This window comes from Amyelois transitella, chromosome 6 (genome assembly GCF_032362555.1).
Source record: "Amyelois transitella isolate CPQ chromosome 6, ilAmyTran1.1, whole genome shotgun sequence".
Classification (NCBI taxonomy): Eukaryota; Metazoa; Arthropoda; class Insecta; order Lepidoptera; family Pyralidae; genus Amyelois; species Amyelois transitella.
The window spans coordinates 11,647,050-11,672,509 of NC_083509.1; the positions used below are offsets into that span (position 1 = coordinate 11,647,050).

Below are 25,460 nucleotides of genomic sequence, written 5' to 3' on the forward strand. Positions count from 1 at the left end.
ATATCGGCCGTCTCTTTCCAACTCGCGGCAAATCATATTTACCTCCCTGTCGGCTGCACTCGATGCAGGAAGCCGATTTTCAGTCCACATTTGTTTCGTTTCAAGAATAGAAAGACATTGATTTTGTATACGTCTGAATAGGATTTTGGGATTTTGTACGGGTGACATATTTTGTGTTTTATTTACCTACTGTAGAGTTTGTAAATACAGTTGATAGTGTGTGTATTTGAATTATACCTTATAGCTCAAAAAGTTATATAAATCAAATACACAAGGAGAGTGTGAATGAGTGAACTTTGTAAGGTTAAGATGAACATACTTTACTTGACCGAATCGGGAACGTCTTGGCAAAAGGTCAGGTCAAGTGTACCTTAACTGATAACCAACTTTTTGAACAGAGAGATTGATACATAGGTATTCAAATCGAATAGAATAGATTTATTTTCAAAATTGGATACAAGGTATCACTTATTGACGTCACATCACTTAAATCTAATTATAACTACTACCGCTTCCAAAGCGCATGTGTAGAAGAAGCGGCGGAACAAACCACACTGCAGCATTTTCATCGGACGTCAATTTACAAATTTTAATATAGATCTCTTAAAACTACATCTTGGACGATTGCACATTGTCTGCATTAAAAAACATGAATGAATGTAGAACTAATTACATCAATACAAATATTTCGTCAAATAAATAAAGTTAAAATAAAATATACGAGTAATATCAAAAGAAGTATGTATGCAGGGATGCTGGACGGAGAGAAAGATGTAGTCTCTGCCTATCCTTGTAGGGAAGAGACGTGATTGTATGTATCTCAGCCAACGTCAGGGCAGGTAAGGCTACCTCATTGCGTATTCATCTTGAACCCACATCGAATATTCTAGAAGCAATGAGGATGACTAACTTATGTATGTTATGTAAATTTTTTATAATTTCAAGGATTTTTATTTCGATTTACTATATGTTTATACTAGTCGTTTGCCGCGATTAATTCTTAAATTAGAATTAGTAAACTTTTAAATTTTTTACGAAATTGTGAATATTTCAAAAACAACTTGACCTATTTTGATGCGTCATAAAAATTTACACACCCTTTCAATTTTGAGAAGATTTTCGGCTTGATTTGTATATTTATTTTTTAAAGTTGTTTTAACCAGTTACATAGTTTAACCGTGAAAGTGCAACAGACAGTTTTCAGCATTTATTAAGTATAGCAGGGACTATTTGGCTAAGAAAAACCTCACACCAAATGAATCATAGCTATATTGCTTCTTTAGTTTTTTTGGCTCGTGAAACTTGTTCTTCAGAGGCAAACACCAGTATTTAGAATATAAAACAATTCCCTCCTTTCCAAATTCCAGTTTTATTTCAATAGTTCACAATGGACAGCGGAGGGGCAGGCTAAAGTTTACTAATTGAGTTACTTAAGTGGCCAGGCAACTCGGAAAATCAGACTCAAATTGTTTTTCACTCGTCTGTACCTCAGAATAATATAAGGCACTGTTCATGTAATTTTTTTTTATTTTATTTCATTCAACTGATCATAAAATATATTTATTTATATATACATACATACATACAAACACGTCTATATCCCTTGCGGGGTAGGCAATCACGGTCAGCTTCGCAAAACTATTTTCTTAAGACGTCATAATTGTGATTCGTTTTTTAAAAAAATTGTCACTCAATGCATGATAGCGGAATTGTGTTGTACTTTCTTTATACATACGTACAAACATACATACCTGTATGTCTTTATATATATACGGGGACTGAGCCAACAGTCTCAGAAAGACATAAAGTCAAGTTCCGCTGAGAAGCTTAATGATAGATTTGAGTCACAAACAGTGACAATAATTTTAGAACTGAAGACACCGTGAGTCTGAAGAAGTGGAAAGAGAGAATTAGGAAAGCGGGCTCCGAAGCTTAATAACGGAGGTTGTAAATACGCCAAGATGAGAGAGACAGTAATTATGATAAGAGAGGAAACGATTAGGTATGCTACCTCACTTACTAGAAGAACCATTGCATATTTTTTTTTAAGAATACTAATTAAAAGCACTTTTGCCTTTGACTGTATCATTTGACGTTTTCATATCTATTTAAAAGAATATTTTTTAAGAGTCTACCCGACTAAGTGCTTCTTATTTTATAGACTCTTAACTTGAAGTTACTAGTGCAATTCGTTTTAATTGTAGTGGCGATTTTATTTATATTTTTGAGAAAATTCTGAAGTGGAGAATAAACAAGAGAATGTTGAATAACTTTCTTAATTAAAAATAACAATTGACATCGAAGTGCTTGTTGGAAAAGGTAGGTAAAGACAATGTTTCTTGATCAGATCAGAAAAGGTGTGGTAATAGATCACATATTCTTCGTAACAATGTATTCTTTCATCTACATTTCTTTTCTAATTCTAAGTTTGAATTATTGTGAAGTTGATGTTGTTGAAGAAAATGCTGCAGTGCAGTTTGTTACCGTTTCTTCTGCATTGACGCTGCAGAAGCGGCACTAAAGTTAGTTTAAAGTAATTTATTCGACTTCAACCAATGTTATGAAACTGAAAGATATGACAATTATTAAGTGATGTTCTAAATGTGTCATAAACTTAAATTTGATAAATTTAAATATACCTTACTGACAACTTCCATAAAATGTGGATAAAAAGAATATGGATAAAAGAAGTATACTGTGGCCGTAGCAAGTGGAAAGTTATAGTCTCTGCCAATAAATTACTGGAAAAAGCATAATTTATATAATGTACCTATGTATTGAAACAAATGTGTATTGGTTCAAAATAATGGACATGCGAATGACTTTAAAACATGCATAATTATCGATGATGATGATGGGAAACAAAAATATTCTATATTCTCTACTCACTTATATAACTATAACTGCAGTCATCCCCATGATGTTGTGACTCACCTGAAACAGACAAACAGACAAATAAACAAAGGTCAAAAAACTCAATAAACTAACAATAACAAAAATATAATTTTTCTTGACCATAAAAGTAAGAGACATAAAACTTGGCTTATTTTTAAACGTTAACAAAAGTTCCTTCCATTCATGGTATCATCACGAATTCAACACAAAACGTAGTAAAAACTATTCCATTCATGACGAAGAAGTCGTGACTACAACACTATTGTTACACAAAAAAGGATATATTTAGATTGCGGTTAGAAACATTACGAGAAAAGTAAGTTAAACATGTGCGACGGTTCAATTCATCAACAAAATTAAACCTAGTCTCGGCTGAACACAACTGTTGTCTGTGCTTCTTAGTTTTTAAGTTCAAATTCGTTAAAATTCAAATTCAGAAAAAATACGTCTCCAAGTATTTTCATTGCGCTCTCACGAATTCGTTATGTGAATGCGTGGATTACGTAAGCTATTGTAAGACGTAAGACAATAAAATTAAAGTTAAATTGTCACATTAGTCGTGGCTGTATACGACTGTTTTCCTTTGCGTGGTCACGGTACATCGCGCGCCATCGTCACGCGGCATTTGATTTGAATCTGGAACTCTTTAAAATGCGGTAATGGCGTCTTCCTCATGTTTAGATAGAAAAAAATAAAAATACTTGAACAATGTATTGGGTTTACGTTTTGGCAAGTTATTAATTATCATTTGGATAATTCAAAGAGATCAAACGCTGAAATATATACGCACGATTATTTAATAGGATTCGGGTGCAAAAAAGGCGCCATTTTATAATGACGTAATTCTATACTTTATGGGCTGGCAGGAATTTAATTTTGGGCCTTTATATTTTTGACCACGCTGTCCCGAGGGTGGTGGGGGTAAGTTCTTTATCGTGGGTAATATGGGCGCTCTCACGTACGCATATTAGAATGAAGGACCTCCGTAAAGTTGTAAAGGGGTCAAGTGAGGTTACAACGCGTTTATGATGTGCTCCTTTGAAGTTTTTATGTAACCGATTGATGTTAGAGCAACTTGGGTACTTGGAATACGAAAACAAGGGATGGAAGGATGTTTTGATACCGTTCAGTTAATATTTTATGTTATTTTTCTTGCGTAAACGTGACTATTTGGATATGTACCTAACACATTTTAGTAGATATTTTTTTGTAGACTTGAAAATAAATAATATTATTAATACTCTTGTTCATAGTGACGACATTGTGATGGTATTCAAGTATTCAAGAGATTATGACAAATGAAAAGATGTAGTTTATCTGGGAAAGAGGCTTGAATCTATATAGGTAGTATGTTCAACGCGTGTCTAAAAAAAAATACAAATCACGTTCGAATCAACCAATCACGCTTCAATTTTCAACTAATTTCCTCTGACGTCACAATTCACATTTAAAAAAAGAATGTCACACGAGGAGCATACACGCGTGACAGCTGAATAGGCGAGTATCAAGGTGAGCGGATGCGTATCGATACGGGCGCATTGATGTCTCGAGTACTCGATTACAAAAGAGTGCACCGCTGAATCGAGAGCCCGTCACTACTGCGAGTTTGACAGCTAGTGATGTTGTCGGGAGCTGTGTGCAAGTCATGGATGTCAAGGTTTTTCACGTCTAATGTTCAAAGCTTGGGACTTTTTATATAAATTTGAAAACTTTTGATCAATATATACCTATATACATTTTGAGTAAAACAGGAGCTGTTGTATCAAATGATAAAACTGAATTGATCCATGGGAAATTAAACTTTAAATTTGATTACTTATATAAATGTATTCCTATTCTATTTCCAGCTAGTTTCTACTAAGTATTTTACAAATTGGGACCCCACAAAAAACGATTTATTGCTTCATTATTTTTTTTAACACTTAAGATTTTTACAGGAATATTAAAAAAAAATAGATTTATTTCGGGGTCATATCTATATATGTAAGTCAAAAACCAAGAACAAAATATAAGTCAACCATCTTGTGATTGTATAACTGGAAAAACATACAAAGTCCGACATTTGCTTTGCACATGTGTCTCTTTAAATTGAATCAAAGTGATTAACGAGTTTACACATGAGAGCGCCAATGTCGTTGATTGAATGTGTGAAATTCTGTTTGTAGTTTTTATGCACATTTTTATAGCAACCAGATAAATAACAAACATGTTTTGCATTTTGTGATGATTGGATAATCTGATATGTTTTGTGCAGCAATTGTACATAAATAAAATCACGCCTTTTTCCCGAAGGGGTAGGCAGAGACTACATCTTTCCACTTGCCACGATCTCTGCATACTTCCTTACAAATTCATAAATTTACCTGAGCCTTTGCCAGGACGTCCTTAATTTGATCAAGATACGTTCGTCTAGGCCTTCCCACTCCGACCTTTCCCTCCACACTCTCCTTGTATATCTGATTAGTCAACCTGCTTTCATACAGGTAAATGTACTTATTAAAAAAAATATTTTATGGAGTGATAAATTACCAATTTTACAATCAGCATTATTTGTTCTCGCGTTACAATACGTACTTTTTTCGAAATAGCAGAGCAAAGAGATTGTTTTCTTCATGTGGAAAGTAATAAAAAAGGGAACCTATAATATGAACAAATTATGAAATCTGAAGTGCTCAAGAAGCTTTATTCACTTGCCTTTAAAATAATTTGAAAACAAAAATCAGAAGCAAATGAAACAAGCAGGAAAATTACACATAATACTCCCATACTAAAGGAAAAACAAAAAAAAAATGCAATATCAGATTGATTTGCCTGGAACGTTCTTAGAAATAAACATCCGTTATTTAAAAATATATATTTACAATCAAATTATGAACATACTTTTTTATTTCAATAATTATTTTACTGGCTGGTTACACGGTTGTTAAAATTTAAATTTATGGTAAACATAGACAATTAAAAAGTTATAAAATGTAATTTTATCGGCGGTGACTGCGCTCTACTAGGGTTTCTTTGTCTACAGACTTAGTTTAGTTTATGGTTGATTTGTTATGGACAATGCCCTGCGAAGGCGCAGTAATGTCACATAACAATTGTGACTAATAGGATGGTGTAATAGTTGAATGACATCATTAAGGTTGAGACTAAAATAATTCTTATAGACTTTATTACGATACTTTATTTGATGTCATTGTCGTCTTACAACGATAAATTTTACCATGAAGTGATTTAACGAACATTGAATCAACGTGCAATTAAAGCTTTTATGTAAACGGCAAAAATATTTAATTTTTTTTGTTACGAAAACTGTAGATTTTCGGTTCATTCACTCCACTTTACATGTATTAATTTAAAAACAAACAACCCAGCAAAAGAGCTAAAGTGGTTTACATCCCAATGTAGCACTATTTGATGTGATTAATCAATTTCATTCGCACGCAATACGTTATTCATATAAATCGATTGAATTTAACAATACTGGCACATCAACGGTCATCGTCGGTTAGCCGCGATCGGCTCAAATCGAATAAGCGAAATAATCAACGCTGTTTCCAGGTTCTAAATTCAAATTCTGACGGAATATTGTTTAGCACGCGAGGAAACGGCGAAACAACTACGTTAACTCGATGAGAGATAGAAATTCAAATCTTATTCGAATAGAACAATTCTATTTTCAAAATGCTTTTTGGTTTTGTGTTAACGATCATTTACCTATTTTAAAACAAAATCAGAACTTCTTGTTTATCTAACATAAATTCGTGTTCTTAACTTATATCGACGATGAGTGACTGAACTTAAAAAAAAGAAACACTGAAATGAACTGCCATATTTACCGTTCAAAATCATGCTACTAAGTAATCGCAAGGAAATTAATATATTTTCTCAGACAGCTGTCAAAATCACGTAACGAAGACTCCCGCCGGGAGGACGATCTTTTTTTTTTAAATTAATTAGCTGTGTGACAGCTGTCAAAATTCATACATCGTATCGAAAGTCTGTGGTAGTGCGGCGTTGGAAGGGGGGATAAAAGGCGAGAGGGGGGAGCGGCGGCGTCGTCGTTTCCTGTGCCGTCTCGAGTTTTCTAATGACGCGAATATTTCCCGTCTGACGTTTAATTAACTATCAAAAGGGGCTGTAGTATGAAAAGCCTCCTCTAATGCGTTGCTGCCAATCGTCAGGTCGCGCCTTAGGTTCGCACCATGCTTTTTAAGCATAAGTACCTTTATGAATGATTGAAATAAAGAAAGTATATACTTAGGATTCATATAACATTACATACGTGATATGATAATTTAAATTATAATTTAAAAAAATATTTAAAAGATAGTATGTGTAAATCATAGTTAAGTTTTGTTTATTTTGATTAGCGTGAAAAATTAGATAGGCTTACACAAACACATCATAGCTAAAATCTAAAATCTACACGCAGAAAGCCGCGGGAAAACCTAAAACTTTTAAAACCACAGACCAGAATGGAATCTTAAGAGAAAGAAAAAGAAAAAAATTCCTAATTTGAATTTCAATATCAAAAATCACCAGTTACTGCTGGCAGTTAGATTACTATCACGCGCCAAAAAAGCAAAACTACACCAAAATGAAAAAAAAAAAAAATGAAAGGCGCTCAAATTCTCATGTCGCTTCGACCACTCACAGAAGTCAATCAAACTGTTCACGGACCAATCAGCGCACCGCAAACTGTATTAGAATAATAGTTTTGTTCTATGTGCGATCGTGCGTGGCCGACCGCCGCACCAGCTTATTGTGAGAAAGGATATTGTTTGTGGGCATTTGTTTACAAATTGGCCGACGTGTGACGAGTGTGAAGATCGGTAGAGCTATTTGTTCTTATATCGATGATTGATTTACTATGAAAAAAATGAGTTTTAATTGTATCACGATGCACCAAATTATCTATATGTAGACCCTGCATCAATTCGTATACGACAAACTGTTTATACAATCTCATACTCCTAAATAGATTAAAGTTTTCAAATTGATATGAGTGTTACATAATTATTATTTACGAAAAAGATGCAGGTAATCAATAGTCTTATCAAAAATCCTCATCTTTTTCCTCGTAAAAATTCAGTCTACTTTTATCTGGCTATACGTAGAACTGAGATTCAGAAATAGTGAGAGGTTATTTATTTAAACTTTATTGTACAAAATACAAATGTATAGCACAAGAGGACACAAAATACAATCACACACACACACACAATCACACATACACATTAAATCAAGCCTATTACCCACAAGAGTATGTTTACATACAGTACACATAAATGTGTGATATTAAAAATATTTTGCACACAAACGAATTAACTGTCAGCGGTGGTCAATTAACTAATTTGAGCGTAACGAGTTGGTTAAATTGCGGCAAATCAATTAATAGAATTAAAGGCGATCGCGCACTTGTTCCGATCGGGTTGAATGTGGACTAATGAGGTGCGTAATGTCGCCACATTGGTGATATGGCAACGTTTGCCGGAATTTCGATGTCGGGTCGTAATTACAGGCGGATGAATCCAGTTTTTTTTTTATTTCAGAAAACAAATTAATACTTGACTATATAGGCTTTTAAATTTGGGATTCATCTTTTAGGCGATGGGCGATTTAGAATTGAGTTTCATTCACATTTGAATCTCAATTCTATCATCAAGCCAAGAAGCTGAACGTGGCCTATCAGTGTTTTCGAAAATATTGGTATTGTCTACCCCGCTAGGGATACCCCTAGACGTGACTATATGTATGTAAAGCGAAAGTATTCATGGATCATAGAGAGTAAAAAGATATGTTTTCTGCCTATCTCCACGGCTTTTTCAAGCTATCATATCAAATGGAGTTCATAGAAATGTTACAATGAATAAATATATCTCGCTCTGTGGAAAGTAAATTAAAAATGTTTTCTTACAAACATCCAATATATAATGTACCTACTTACATTCCTAAGTCTCTGCGATCCCCCCACTAAACTTTGCCTTATTAATAAGAGCAATATGCCAATAATCAAAACAGTATGAACACCCATACAAAGACCTGAAACACTGCAACGAACCATAGTGAACAACCATACAACCTACTTAAACACTTCCCTCATAAAGTTCAATTTCGCTCAACGAGGCGTGGCGAACCGCCATATTTTTTTTTTTCCCGCAAATTTAGACGTAGTTGCAACCGATCTTGTTGCCGCAAAAATAAAGATCATTATCGCGTGTGCCGTCTAAAAATAACTAAGAGATGTAAGTTACGTACGGTTGGCAACACAAAAATAACGAACGGCTCCGCGGAGACGGCTATAGTAATCAGGACGTGGTGAATGGACCCCGTAGACTATATTATGTAAAAGGTCTTTTGAAGGTTTCAAAGGGATCCGAAGCGATTCTGAGCGGTTAATTACACGCTGAAGTCCGCAGTTTGTCTTCGGTGTAATTCATGTAACTTTGCAGCTTCATAACGTCTCGGGCGCAAAGTTGATTCGACTTTTTTGTAAACAGTCTCTTTTGCGACGCCTCAGTTTATTTCTTTTCAGACATTCCATTTTCGAACAACTAACGTTAGTTACTCGTTAGTTGTTTGAAAATGGAATGTTATGTTTTTAAATTTCGCTATTCAAGTTTTTATGGCCATGATTATATCGAAATAATCGAAATTAACTTAACAAAATAAGCAGACAATAAAAACATTTATTGTCTGCTTATTTTGTGATATTAACTTATAATCAATGTGTTTTTTACTTTATCATTTCCCATCTACTTAGCTAGCATTAACCTATCGCTTTTTCGCTTTTTATTATGACGTGAAACGGGACAGCAATAGTTTTCCGTGCTAGCATACCTACTTGTTTATAACAAGATAGTTGGCTAATTGATACAATTGCAAATTCATATAAAGAATCCAGATTCCAGATGAATAAGCAGTGAACTGCAAACGGTACGAGACAGTTCATCCCATCGTGCTAAATGAGCGCAAAATCTAACTGACCAGGTGAACGTCACGCTTGTCGACCTATATTCAAGGGCCAGGAAACCAGCGGGTCATTTATGAGCGTAACACTTAAGAAATTATATTTAGAAAAAAGCAGCGCGAAATGGCAACTGAGAAAATGTAAGGCAGAGACAGAATGAAAGTGTTTGAGAGAGTATAAAGCCTGTACTGGAATAATAGTTCAGGTTTTTATCATAACAACTAATTATCAAGAAAAGCAAATGTTAGCTGTTGATTTTAAAATCAAGGCAGATTTTGATAATTCAATAATGGTTTCATAACCCTTGGATCTTAATGATTACAAGACTGATACATAACCCATTGCGTATGATCATAACCCCAATGCATCTGCATAACTCTCAGCTATTCCAGGCTTACTGACTGATAAATATAAATAAATAAATATACACAGGACAAATTACACTGATTGAGTTAGCCTCGAAGTAAGTTCGAGACTTGTGTTACGAGATACTAACTCAACGATACTATATTTTATAATAAATACTTATATAGATAAACATCCAAGACCCAGGCCAATCAGAAAAAGTTCTGATGTAGGAGTATTTAAAATTATGGTAGTATTTTAAAAATAAGAACTACAAATTTACTGTCTGTAAAATATTCTAAAAAGACCAGTTAATGGCCCAACAGATCGGTTGCTATACGTCGCAGTCCTAATGTGTCCGCATAGCTCTCTGCTGCTCGGAGGACTGCAGTGCGGCTCGTATGACTGATGTACTGGACTTTACCTTTGTTTTCTGAAGGTATTTTGATAAAACTGCTCGTTTTGAACCTTCCTTTCTTTAAGGCAATGATGACTTCTCTATCTTTGCTGAAGAATCTGCTTTGAATTTTGATTTTAAAATTTCCTGTTCTAAGACTATAACAACACCAATGTTGGCAACAAAATCTTTGACCCTAAAATATTTTTGTTTTACTTTTATTTGCAAGACCTTAGAAATTATTCTCTCTTCTGATTATGTATTTATACTTGCTTCTTTTCACTACCAAATCCCATTTTTATAGCAATGGGTTCATCATTCGTTTCGTGTTTGCGCCCATTAAAGTCATGTCACTCAGTTATGTCTACACCAATAAAATCAGCCTACATTTTTAGACAAACATTAATTACGTTGACATCTAAACAAGAAACAGCTTTTCAATCATCGCTATCAAAGGCCGTTAATCCACAGTGTACAGAGGAATTAAATGGTTTGTCTGTTTGTTCGCGTCGCGCGAGCTCGGCAACAGTGTTTATTCGGCACTTAATGACGGGTCCTGTCTGTATTGCGATTACTGGAACAGAGGTTGCTGAGTTCCCCGTTTCAGTTTTGTTGATTAATTTTTAACGAGCTCACGATTGAATCACTGGACGTGTAAGGAAACGTCATCTTTTCATGATCATCATTTGCGATTTTCATCGGCATCATTGACTTTCTAATTTGTTTTAAGTACCATGTATTACTTCATCATGTTTGTTATCGCTTCTTTGGCATTGACATTTTGAAAGCGGCAGTAAACTTAGATTTAAGTAATTTATTTGACGTCAACCAATGTGTGAAATCAAAAGACATGACATTATTTAATTATGTTGAAGTGTCCCATAATAATGGATAAAAGTTTTTAATTAAAATTTGAATCAATTACACGTGCTAAGTCATCTGTAACGTCATATCCATAAGACATCGCCTCTTTGTCACAAACGGGATCATTAATATCAAAGTGGTTGTTATTACCAGCTGATTTTTTCATATTTTCATGCAAAGGATATATCGCAGCAATACGTTCGACTTTTCCATTGTTAACTGTCATATGCAAACAAATAAAAAGACTATAAATAAGTCAGATTTTGAAAACGACGACGGAAAAGAAGCACCGATAAATAGTAGTCGCATTAACTTGTAAAAATAGAGCAATTTGTCGCAAACCCATCTCAAACGAGACACCTAGGTATACCATGCCACTCTTATTTACAACCAATAAAACTTTTATCGCCTTAATTCGAAAGCACCAATACTGGTTCGAACCGGATTTTTCTGGAAATATCTAGGTATAACTGAATTTATTGACGGTATAAAGTTACAGTTCGTAGTTTATGTAAGCTATAAAGTACAGGCTTTAGTTTTGGAGTACACTTGGTTACTTCTTCGATTCCGGTCGGCTGTGAAAAGGTCCTTTTTGTACTCCAGGGGTTTTACAGCCGGTTCATTTGTCAAACGTCCGAACTATTTATACAATTCTGGTAAAATATCATGATAAAATGGAAAATAAATGTTTGGATTGAATGTTGTTCGAGTTATTTTATAGATAGAAATGATGGATTTTTTTGTATACATGGATAAGTATATAGCATAAGTTTTAACAGAGATGAAAATAATAAGAGCAATGACTACAAGTGCGTCTAAATAACAATGTTTCAAAATCTGTCTGATTAAAACAATTTAATATTTTATATCATGGTACCGTGTGGTTCCCGGTACCAAGAGAAAAAAGAATAGGACCACTCCATTTCTTTCCCATGGATGTCGTAAAGGGCAGCTAAAGGATAGGCTTTTAAACTTGAGATTGCTTTTGTAGATGTTTGGCCAGCAACCTGTCACTATTTAAATCTCAATTCCATCATGAAGTCATATAGCTGAACGTGGCCTTTCATTCTTATCTAAACTGTTGGGTCTGTATGCCCCGCAAGGGATATAGACGTGACTATATGTATATATTAAAAAAAAGAATGTTTTTAACCTACATTTACCCGTACACCTAAAAAAAAACTAAAACGCACTTAGCGGCTATTTTCAGCCATAAAATTACATTCATTCACACCAATTTCTACTTCGTTAGAGCTATTACGATTGTTAACATACCTCGAAACAGCGGCGTATGCAGATAACGATAAATGCTTGCCCAGGGCCAGTTTTATCTCAGAACCCCGGTACTAGCACGCCAAAGCCCGGGGTAACGAATATAAGGGAATTATGCGGTTTTAATGTATCCGAAACGATTTCTTATCTCGACTTTGATTTCTTTTTTTGAGTCAAACGCTTTTTGAGAAAGTGTCTTTTTTTAGTATGAGAATTTGGATTAACACGTTAATGGGATGAAAGATACACTAATAAGAGGGATTATTGTAGGATATTTTATAAATATAATGAAAAACAATTAAAAAGTAGTGTTTGAGAAAATCGAGATGACCAAATAAGTTAATATTTTAGTATCTTTACATACACTTTGAGCTAGCTTTCTAAGTAACAAGTCACAAGGCGCCATTTCAGCAGTATACGTATTCTTAAAATCGTATCGCATTTAAAATCGGACGCACTAAAACAATCTACTCAAGTGCGTGGGGCGCGCTACGCCGTAGGCGTCTACGAATACGGCACGCAATTTTAATGTACTCTATTGACAGTTAATAAGACTTCAATTACAAAGGCAAGTTGTTGTTCGAGAGTTGCAAAAGTATTTATAGGAAATTTGTTCCTTAATTTGACATTGCTCGCTGCAAAATAGGGTCCTGTTAAAATACTCTCCTCCGTTCTCCAAGGTTTGTTATTGGATTCAAAGCTGTTTTGTTGACTGTATTGTTGGTTATTTGAAGATATATAATTGAAAATAATTACACAATTACCAATCACACTCCCATTTCATAACAACGTACCCAGGAACACATAAACATAGTTTATATGTAGACTAGTATACATATTTTTTGATAAATTGTGGACATCTAAAATAGTACTTTTAAGAATTCTATTGACAGATCCTACACACCTTTTAAGTTTCATGAAAATCAAACCAACATTTCGAATGCTTTCGCGATACAAACATACATACATAAATGTACTCTTATTTTTGTACCAAGTTGACAGGTAGACAAACAAATAAGCCTGAATAGATGTAATAACCATAATATCATCATAATTCAATTTAATATTGCTAAATGTTAATACTACTTAAAACCGCAACTGACCATAACAACTTATTATAAAAAACCCCAAATTCCATCACCAATATCGTTTGTACCTAATTTCAAACAGCCTCAGACACTTCTAGAGTAATTTAGTGACACGATAAATAAAACTAACCCAAACCAGTGTATATAAATCGTCGCCTGTTTACCCACGTTGGTTGTCTATAAACATGTAAACGAAAGCGGATATAACGCATAAGCGCGCGACTCCACTCCGGAATCGTCCAGTAAATCACAGAGCTCAGCTGATGTATAATTCAGGAGGTTAAGGTATGGACTCCATAGCAACGCGTTCTATGTAACGTTCATCTGCGCTCCTTAGCTATGCTAACCCGCTAAGTTTTAGGTAACTAGAGTTCGCTTATAAATGAGTGATATTCATAAACAATGAGCAACATATATATATATATATATATATATATATATATATATATGTATATCATTATCACATTCTTACTGGTGAAAACGTGTCAAAATTAAAAAAAAAAATACCTTTATTCTATTAAGAATTGTAAGTACACAAGTAGGTACTTCAAATGCTTGCTTTGTCGGCAGCACAAATCTTAAAAGGTATCACAATAAGCATGTTCCTGGCATAGCCAACATGTAGTGACACATAAATCAGTATTAGTGAAAATGACACTTCATAGCTTAGTTAAATATATCTTTGGAGCTGAGTTACATAGCATCTGTTCTGGAAGAACACCCTTAAATGCGAGTGTGACCCGTCACACACATAATTCGACCAAACACCGAAGAAGATACCGAAGCCCACGGTGGCCGTAGCGGCCAATTTTACGGTCTACTGCAGCCGGCCGGCCGATTCAATTTCGGTAAAATTTTATTCGTCCGAATTCGACCGTGCAAGTGGAATTCTATCGATGGCCGAATATGCGATTCGTTCGGCTTTGACTTTGTATCAGTAAAGAAAATTACTGTTTTAGCTTCAACAGGCACGATATCTTCAAAAGCTTTAACTCAGATATCTTTTTCAATGTTGTGATTGTAAAAGTAACTCTTTGCATTTTATCGTTTAAAATCCGATAAAGAATGAAGTCTTTTAGACTTAGGAAACAAAGGACTGCTAGACTACTTTTACGTAATAGTCAAAAGACAACGACGCTAATGTTAACGAGACCTAGGACCTCATAAAGCTTAATGTTTCATAAATTCAAACAGAATCCTATTAAGTCAAGAGATGTGATTAAAATTACGATAAATAACCTTTAGGAGAACCATCAATTTTAATAAACGGGGACACTTCAACACTCGAACTCAAGACCTCTCAAGTCATTAATAAGTATCTAACTTGCATTAAAAATCCCATTAGGCGTTGACAAAAGAAGGGAAACTTGAAAAAAGACATCTAGTATAGACGCATGTTTTAATGAGAATGCCAAAGTATATCGTCTATGTATGTAGATGTACAATTCGATCCCCCTTCAATGTCATTAATCAAATGTCGTGAGCTATTAAAATGGGGTGGCGAAAGTATACCAAACCAAACGCTTGTCCGTTTTGGAGTCAAACTATATTGTGCCGACAGCAGTAATAAAGAATGTTGTTTGTCAGGGGAATGCGGGAATCTGCTAGTATCCCATTGTCATGGCCATATTTCACATTTTCCGTTAAAGGGAGTGAAATGAGTTAATGCCATCAATTTTTTGTTTAGCATCGAAAATATCTGAATTGAAAAGACATTTCTGTACAGCAAATGTTAATGGTAGATTAACTGTTTTAGTTAATATTTAATTTAGTCTTAATACAGATTATAATGTATGAAACTTGGAATAATAACAGTGCTAGATATTATACATTCGCCTCATCAAAAACTAAACTAAACTAAGTTACGAAATCTGAATATTATGACCACAAATAACAGAATGAAATAAAACAATTCTACTAACGCACATAAAATATTTTCCCACAAAAAAGGTAAAATTCAGCATCACTCACATCTGTGACCGGGAGCTAACGTCAAAACTCGTTATATCACCGATTAGCAAATAACAGAACAAAATAATAAGACAACAGATAGTATCTACAGTGAACTTAAGACTCCGAAGCGAAATAAGAGAGAGAGAGAGAGAAAGAGAGAATGTGTAATAATAATATTTATCTTGAGTGTCATCTACTAATTTAAAAATGTATATACTTTGCGACAATAGCTCAAACTATACGGAACGGTGTGTCCAATTCGTGTTACTGCAAATGTCAAGAATCGCATCACATGTTATTGTGGAAATATATCATAAAAATATATATATATTTATAAAAGGGACTTTCGAAATAAAACGTACCTAGTACTAATTTTAATAGTTTCGTAAAATAAACTCTTGTTTACGATGAACAAGTAACAATGAAGAAAAATAATCCCAATAAATTTGAATGAATCACAACGTTTTAAATGCTGATGTATCCAGCGTAAAGATACGACATGATGTATAAAACGACCTATCTGTATTATCATTAATTGTGATAACGGGGTCGACGGACAAAAAACAAACCGCCAGAACTGATGGTCCAAATCAGTCACATTCATAACAAAGTGCTCCATTTGTTGGGAGGCCCAAGGGACGGGAATTTAAGTTATGAATTTATGTTTTGGCTATCAGCTCTCCTACTATATACTATTTTTAGCTTATGCGGTCTAAATTCTGTTGAGGTTCAATTACAAAGTTTGAAAGAAGCTAGTTTTAGGTAGGTATGAATGTGGATAAACTAAAGTATGCAGGAGCTGTGGCAAGTGAAAAGATTTGTCTACCCCTTCGGGAAAGAGGCATGATTTTATGTATCGATATAGTTTATTTCAAAATGGCGTGGAAGTGAAAGTATGCGGACAAATCACGTAGATTTTCATCCTCCTAGCGTTGGTACTGATTGCGTCTTCAGGTCTCTTTAGACGAGACCGCTGTATGCATATGACCACGTTTATATAAAACATGAATTTCACAAGAAGTAACTCCGTGACCTGTGACCAGGGCAGGCACAGGATCACTGTGAATATAAATATTTGCCGTGTGGTTCCCGGCAACAATACAAAAAAGAATAGGACCACTCCATCTCTTTCCCATGGATGTCGTAAAAGGCGACTAAGGGATAGGCTTATAAACTTGGGATTCTTCTTTAAGGCGATGGGCTAGCAACCTGTCACTTTTTGAATCTCAATTCTATCATTAAGCCAAATAGCTGAACGTGGCCATTTAGTACTGTTACTGTTGGCTCTGTCTACCCCGCATGAGATATAGACGTGACCATATGTATGTATGTATGTATGTATGAATATAAATATCCTCTTATATTCGAATTTATTAAAAGTAAAAATATAGTACGTGATTGAAATTAACTATTCTATAATTTAATTTCATGTAATTGTTTCTAGGTTCTAGGAAGACATGGCGTTTCTACGAAATGCTATGTTTATTAAGTGAAGTGTTAGTTTCTCCCGGGGCCTTTCCGACTAACCAACAATTTGAAAGGCAAAGGAAGTTAAACCTTAACTGAAATAGATTAGACAGAGATTTAAAAAAGCTATAATTATGATATTGCCTAGAACTTTCTGTAATATTATATAATCTACCCGTGTTTTTGAAAAATATAATTAAAACACACTGTTCTTTGATACGTATTTTCGTTTGTAGGTTTATTTAAAAGTAGATTCTTTTCAAAAACGTCTGACCTATTTTTTGGTATTTTTATTATTCAATTACAGATATTTTAAAAGGAAATAGGTTTTGTGGTGAGTGTCTGATTAGTATTCGGGACACACCATGAAATACTCAAATAAAACGATACAATCCCGATACGTAGTTAAATTCTTGATAGAAAAAACTTTTGCAATGAAAAAAAATTAAACATCAATAATGAAAAACATTAAATTTGTTTATTTTATTGCCTTCACTCCCAAACTGAAATGATGGTGGATAATAATTTAATTACTTATTTTTTTTTTTACTTTGGAAATTACTCGTATGTCACATGTCAATCAGAAAGAATTCGGGTCACGTTGTGAAAATATTGAAGTCACTTTATATGTCAATTTGTTATGTCGGATATTTTTATACTCTCCTTTTCATGTTATAATAAATACTCGGAAGAGGATTTATTTATTCTTACATGAGCACTATGTACATACGGAATTGATACTTGGTAAAAATATGGCTAGTAAACAAACCAAACAGGGTCGCCTGTCAGTCTTTTCAAGAATGTTGGCTCTGTCTACCCCGCAAGGGATATAGACGTGACTATATGTATGTATGTATATGGCTGGTAGATAAGAATATTTAAGACCGTTCCTTGATTGCCTTTTTCAAAATACGTTGGAAGAGAAGCTAGTTGCTTCTCCACACATTTTAACCGATTTAAAAAAAGGGGAGGTTCTCAATTCGCTATTAATTTTTATACCGTATTTTTCTTCGCTACCAATTTAGCATGGAATCTTGCGTAAGATAAATGTACCTATTCCGTTAATCGCCTTTAACGACATTCATAGGAAAGAGATGAGTGAATGTGCCAGAACCAGGTAGTTCCTTATATTTGCGACCAGATCAGAATAGAAGCTAATATAAAAGCCACAGATATAATAAAAACCATTTTTGTTAGTATTTCTCGTCATTAAAGCATGCACTAAGCCCCACGCTTAGGGCTCCCACACACTACACTCGCATTATGTCGTGATATAAATTGAGATTATGCAACACTATTTGCCAGTTAGCGGCATCCGGCGCTAAATTGTTCCATTTTCAAATTATGATTGTAGCATGTAAGTGTTAAAAATATATTAAGGTTGATTTCAGTCTAGACCATAGACTTTGGAATAATATGAGTCTATAGAAATGGCAAGTACTGGTAAATCTGACATCGCAAATTGTGGTAATCACCACCACCAGACACTATTAAACTTGCACTATTTGTAGTAGTCTATTTCCATAGTCGCCTTTAACGACACTCATTGGGAAGAGATGGAACGGATCTATTTTATGTTGCAATTATAACCAGAAACTATAACAATAATACATCATAAGCAAATAAACGTATTGCTTGAGAAATATTTTACAATAAATTTACTTTGAAAAACAAATAATTAAAGTATAAAATTAAGTTTAATTAAAAGCGAATAAAAATAGCAAAACAATTTTGAAGTAACAAAACTATAATGGAATATTCTAACCTGTAATTTTATGAAACAACGTAGAATTATACTTAAGATATTTTTTGCTCGATAGCATCAATTAAATGTAATATAGACATTTTAATTACATTCGTTGTAGGTAAGTTGTATATTTTTCTAATATTTTGGGTATTGCATATACTTATCATCATATATATGAGAGAGATGAATATTGGAATAATCTTCTTTAAGGTGATAGCTATAGATGGTGATAGATACTAGCCACCTGCCACTATTTGAATCTCAATTCTATCTGTAAGGCCCAACAGCTGAATGTCGCCTATCAGTCTTTTGAAGACTGTTAGCTCTGTCTACCCTGCAAAGGGAGATAGACGTGATTATATGTTCGTATACAAAAAATGTATTTTCGCCCCAAGTTGATCATAGACCTCACTTGCTTCAGTCCTTCAGTCAGATATACAAAGCGAGTTTAAATATAAATATAATATACTTACAGTGTTCGTGAAAATTAGAAAGATGGCGAAGCACGATTATTATGTATTTAAATAGAAATTTTAATTACATCTAGTACATTGTTCCAAGATTTCAGTTATTTAATACGCTGCCGGTACATAATCCGCCCTAGGTCATATTTCGTTGGCCGGCCGTCGCTGGAAGGGTTAGGGTTATTTATAAACCAATTAAAACATCCACTGCTGGTTGTAGATAACATGAGCAATGATTCGGAAAGACCCTTCAGAGACGGGTTAAAGATGAAAAATCATAGGGGTTTTTGGGTCGTTAGTATTTTTTAATAGGTATTAGTCGAGGTATGCAGGGATCGTGACAAGAGGAAGAATGTAGTCTCTGGCTACCCTTCGCGGAAAGAAGCGTGATTTTATGTAGATATGTATTAAGGACTTGAAATATAGGATGTCAGGCAACTTAATAAAATAAATAACTATTCTATTCTGACATAATGTCGAAATTCCATATAAACCATTGCATACGTTTTCGAAGAAAATACATGCATCACTATAATCTTATGCAATACACACCCCGTAAGTACAAAATATTTGTATTTAACATGTACTAGATATGTAATGAACTTTAGACCTTATATCAACTGACTAAGCAACTAAGTCCAACTGGTCATTTTTGTCATTCGCCTACCCTGCGTCCATTCAGCTGTCAAAGGAAATCCATAGACTTAATAAATACAGTAATTTCAATGCCATTTCTGTATCTTTGTATGCCACCCTCATCCAAATTAAGTATTATTTTCTTCGAATCACATTCAGTGGGGATCCATTGCCTTTTCATAAAAAGAAAAACATAGGAAAAAGAATGAAAATGCAATTTGATGATTACAGAAATGTACATTTTCTTTCACATGCGTTTTTAAGGAGAATAGATAAAATATTTGAATCTGATACAGACTAAGTTAGAATAATAGAGTATTTAAAAACTTAGATGTACCTAAATAATTATTACGAGCGAAAAAAGAATATATGAATTTTAATTATAGAATTATCACTACAAGAAATTACTTATGTAACAATTTCATTTCTCCAATATTATTATCGAAAACACAAATATTAATAATTTTCAAAAAAAGAAACGAAATAAAAACTATATTTATTTCATGTCAGATAAACAGTATTTATTTTTCTAGGCACTTCCATTACTTTCTGAAGTCTTTAGTCTCTGGACTACGAACTACGGATTTCTCGTTTACAATTGAATAATATTAGTATAAATTCATTAGGGCGCAATTTGCTGCGTCTGCGATGCAAACTGAATTGACTATTGCGAATTTTAATTATGGCAATAAATATTCAAATCGTTTTCTGTGTTGTTTGATAGTATGCTGGTTTTTAAAAAATATGACAGAATTAAAACCACATTTTTAATGAAATTTTTTAAGGAAAACAGGAATGATAAGGTACTTAGTTGCACCAAGAAATATAAATATTGATGCATTAACGTAGATCTTTTAGATTAATTTTATTAAAAAATCTATTCAGTTTTATGTCCATTTATTCATTTTTTTTTTGTATATTGCCAGTTCTTAACTTATTGTAATCTATATCATGTGTTTCAAATATCAAATACTTTCACATACCGTTCTTATTGGAAGTGCATTCAAATATTTGACCAAACGTTTTATCAAAATACACTCAGGTATCTGAAACCCCTTATGATAACCCTCATTTTTTATCGCTTCCGCTGCCCTTACGTCGTCTTAGAAATGACATAGGATGCAAAAAATGCAATAGTGATTTATGTGTAAAATCCGTGATCCTATAAAAGCATTTTGTGATTTCTCTAAGAGTGATATAAAAAGTACCCTTCTTACAGATAAGCATTCTTTTTTTTTCAAATGATACGTGACGTTTGACGCAAAAGATTATAAGGAACGCTGTCTCCCATTTTTGTTTAATGGAACGTTTACAATTTACATTTAACGTTCGTAGTTGTTTGATTTATTTAAAGTTTAAAAATTCAAATAATAAAAATAAATTGATGAAAAAAAAAATACAAAAGTGAAAAATATGAAATCAATTTTTTTATAACAAGTGATATTTAATTTTGAGAAATTTTCAAATTTCAAAAATAATTATGACTCAAGTAACTATAACTATAATAATAATGTATGTGATGATGGAAATGATATTAAAGGATAGTTATAATTTGCTAGCCAATACCTTAATAAGCTAAGCTTCTTTGTAAGTCTTTCACGAAAGACTTATTAAAAATGTGTGGGTCAGCCTACTGAAGGTAAATATTTGCCAAAGTCCCACAGCACTAAAATGATATTTAATTTACTACGTTAACTTATTCCTAGTTAGTCAACAGTAGAAACGAAACTAAAAATGAAAAGATTCGTTTAATCAAAATTCAATCTGCTACCAAAAATTAGCTTAAAAACTACGTGTACCGAACTCCGTAAGCTTTCACGCGAAAGCGATAGTGAGACGAGCTTTTAAGCTAAAATTATTAAGCTCAACTTGCGCCGCCGTGTTATGTACCAGCTTAATGCAAGCTTTTGACGTTTATTCACCTCCGCTCCGTGAGACCTATCGTCACTTGATAGTGTTTTAGAAGTTCTAGATAATTAATACCATAACATAACTTTCATGTAAAGACTATTGAGGAGTAACGTACTAACATAAATGTAACGTCTATATCCTTTACGGGGTATACATAGTTAACAATCTTGGAAAGATTTTAAGCCACAATCAGCTGAATGGCTTTATGATAGAATTGAGATTCAAATAGTGACAGGTGGCTAGGCCATCGCCTACAAGAGGAATCCCAAGTTTATATCCATTATATAGTAAATCAACAACTTTCCATACAAACAACACTAAATGCTTAATGAACGAAAATCTAACAGATTTTAAACCTAGCAAAAACCTTTCCCGACCTTATTACAGAGATCCATTCATCTTGCCCGTAACAGTCCAGCGGGAACATGGAATCAGGGACAATAAACTATCTACTGGTACAATAGAACAAAACGATCGCAACTGAAATAACGCGGGGGTGGTAGCCGCTAATTCCCCACTAAAGGGAAGAACTAAGGAGGCAGGGTGGAAAGGAACAATAACAAATAGTTTTTGCTAGAAGAGGAAAGCGGTAATAGATAAAGACTTTTGTACAACGTGGCCTGATAACTACCATTTACGACGTGGCCCGAATCTATTATGTTATTTTTATTTATTGGAGGTTTTCAATTTTCCTAAATGATAGAGATGTTTACTAAACACTACATATAAAATTAACGTTGTATTGTTATTTTTAGGGGTGGGCAAAATATATGATAATACATTCTTAGGCTAAAGGCTCAAAGCCATTTTTTTGCAATAGAATCGATTCTTAATGTGTATTTTTATTTGTTTAAGTATGTTTTTAGCTATAGAACAACCGTGAATTAATCAATAAAAAATTGTAGACAAAAAGAAAATGTCATATTTTCGGGACAGGTTGTAAATATAACAGGAAAACGGGGCAAGCCCACACGACGATATAAACGGGCTGTCTCTTTTAGTTTTAACTTGATACTAGCGACACTATTCCGCTAAGATTTTCTCCAATACTTTTCCAGTTTGTTTAAGATATAGCACGATCATTGAAGTAGTAATTTCAACTGTGATAGTGCGCATTTAAAAGGAAATGTTTAATAGTTATTTAATCAATATTGGCATGCAACAACAAAATCAACATCTGAATATTTGATGGTCAATTTTGCTGAAAAATAACTTTGTCAAGTTTTCTTTTTATGTAAAAATTTATAGTTCTGTTTCTTAAAACCATGTCAAATATCATGTCCCCGATAATAAAAAGAAGCATGTAACAAGAAGACGATATGGAGAGAAAAAATATTTTATCTTGAAATCATTTGCTGTCTTAAATTAAAATAATTGAATGTCGATTATTGGAAACAATAGGGCCGGTGATTATTTCACTCGCAAGATTTCTATAAGTCTTAAAACATAACATTATATTTAAAAAAAATCTTATAATGAAGACTTAACCGAAATCATCTGTCCTTTGGATATTAAAATTTTATTGATTTATTTAATTAGTATTTAATGTATTTTGATATTGTTAGCTATAAAAACTGAATTGACTGAATTGAAAAAGACATTGAATTGTTAATTTGTATAACGCATGTGGCGTTATACAAATTAACAATTCAATGTCTTTAGTACGCAGCCTGTTCACATAATTCTCTCAGAAATCAGGATGTGACATTGAATTGGAGTAAATGGACATTCTATCTTCAACCCTTTCCGTCATTTACTCCGAAATATCAAAATATCAAACCGATCAGTTGCAAACCGGATCGAATCTTGACCGCAGTGGATGTTTTATTTAACTCGCGCACTCTGATAAATGAACTGTTCTGCGGCTACAGAATTGATATTTCACTCGGACGCAGTCGAGACTTACTTTTGTAGACTTGGAAACTATAGAAATGTCACGGGGATATATATTTAAGCGCGTTCAATTGAAAAAATATTGACAATGTAAAAAAAATATATTAAAATTGGTCCTTTTTAAGTTTATCCATCTCAGAGTTGACCAGCGGCTCCGCCCGCGTAAAAGGGAAACATAGTTTATTTTAATTTTGGGAAAGCCTCACTTAGTGCTCCTCTAGATCGCGTAAGAAATTTCCAATTTATAAAATTTATAGACAGCTTCTTTCAAGTTTTTTTTTATTAAAATTAAATTATTTCACAAAATATGAATTTATGATATTTATTATTTCATTCTTTTAAATTGTCAATAATAAAACAATTGTCATAAATTTACTTTTACGCTCAAATTTACTTCTAGGTCCTACAGTCAATTAACTTTAGCAATAATAAGAAGAAATTATATTTCATTCATAATATACTCCATTTGTCGTGTCGGTTCCATTTGTATATCTATACACAGAGTTTGTACTGTGGAATCGAACCCGGGTACATATATTTTTTATCCGATTTCACACTACTGTGCATCAACGATTGTAGTTTGCCCGTTGACCTGTTTATAGTCATCGATTTTTACAACAGATTTTGTTTTGCTTTTCATTTCGGAAACGAGGTGCGTTTTTTTGCGAAAGAGGTATTCTGCGATAGGACATTTTTGAGATATTTAGGCGATGGGCTAGCAACCTGTCACTATTTGAATCTCAATTCCATCATTAAGCTATACGATAGAATTGAAATTTCAACAACATCATTTAAAACGGTTTTATCGTCAATTTCTAACAATAAATACAATGTTATTGTGAACATTATAATCAATTCCACAAAGTACTATTTCCCTCAACATTTCAATGCAAATAAACGATTAGGTGTAAAAATGCTTAATAATTTTAATCACCGAATACCTTTAATCCGAAATCGAGTTGCTTATGCGATGAAAGAGGCGATTATTGGAAAATTCTTTCGATAGAACATCGGCCTTTCAAAGACCTCGGGGTTTTTATGAAAAAGTAAATTTAAATATTAAGTAAGTAATGAACGGAACAAATAAATGAACTCGAGAGAATTCCTTTCATGGGCTCCTTTAAAGGTTGTGGGACTTTTAACGAGGCTCATTCAAGTGCTTTCCAAAGTCTAATAAAAAGATCATAAAAAAGAATTAACGAAGTTTCCTCGGGGGTCACACTGTAATTGAGCAGTGGTCACACTGTAATTGTATGCTAAGTCCTACTTATTATTCCATAAATGATGGATCCGTCTGAACGGGGGTGCCGGGTAGTGATGGGAAGTGAGAAAACTATTGGTCTCAAGCTTTGAGACTTCATACAAATGTAGTAGGGTAATAAATACGAAATCGATGCGAGGATAAGATAGGTCTTTTCTATTTATTGGAATAATTATACATTTATCGACACATATAAAAGTATGTATGTAAGTTACTTTTTCACGCAAAATCTGAACGCACTTGGATAAAACTTACAGTAATATAGCGTAAAAAATCAGAAAAACATGAAGCAAATCCACG

At 33.6% G+C, this 25,460-nt stretch overlaps 1 protein-coding gene across 3 annotated transcripts in view; it reads right to left on the reverse strand.

The window, feature by feature from the left end:
- The window catches only part of LOC106132174 (teneurin-m), a 259,313-nt gene that overhangs the window by 206,802 nt on the left and 27,051 nt on the right, over window positions 1–25,460 (reverse strand). For all 3 annotated transcript variants that reach the window (XM_060944624.1, XM_060944623.1, XM_060944622.1), the window contains exon 2: window positions 2,890–2,934. In XM_060944624.1, the coding sequence (XP_060800607.1) occupies window positions 2,890–2,934 (45 nt within the window). The remainder of the gene's footprint in view (window positions 1–2,889; window positions 2,935–25,460) is intronic.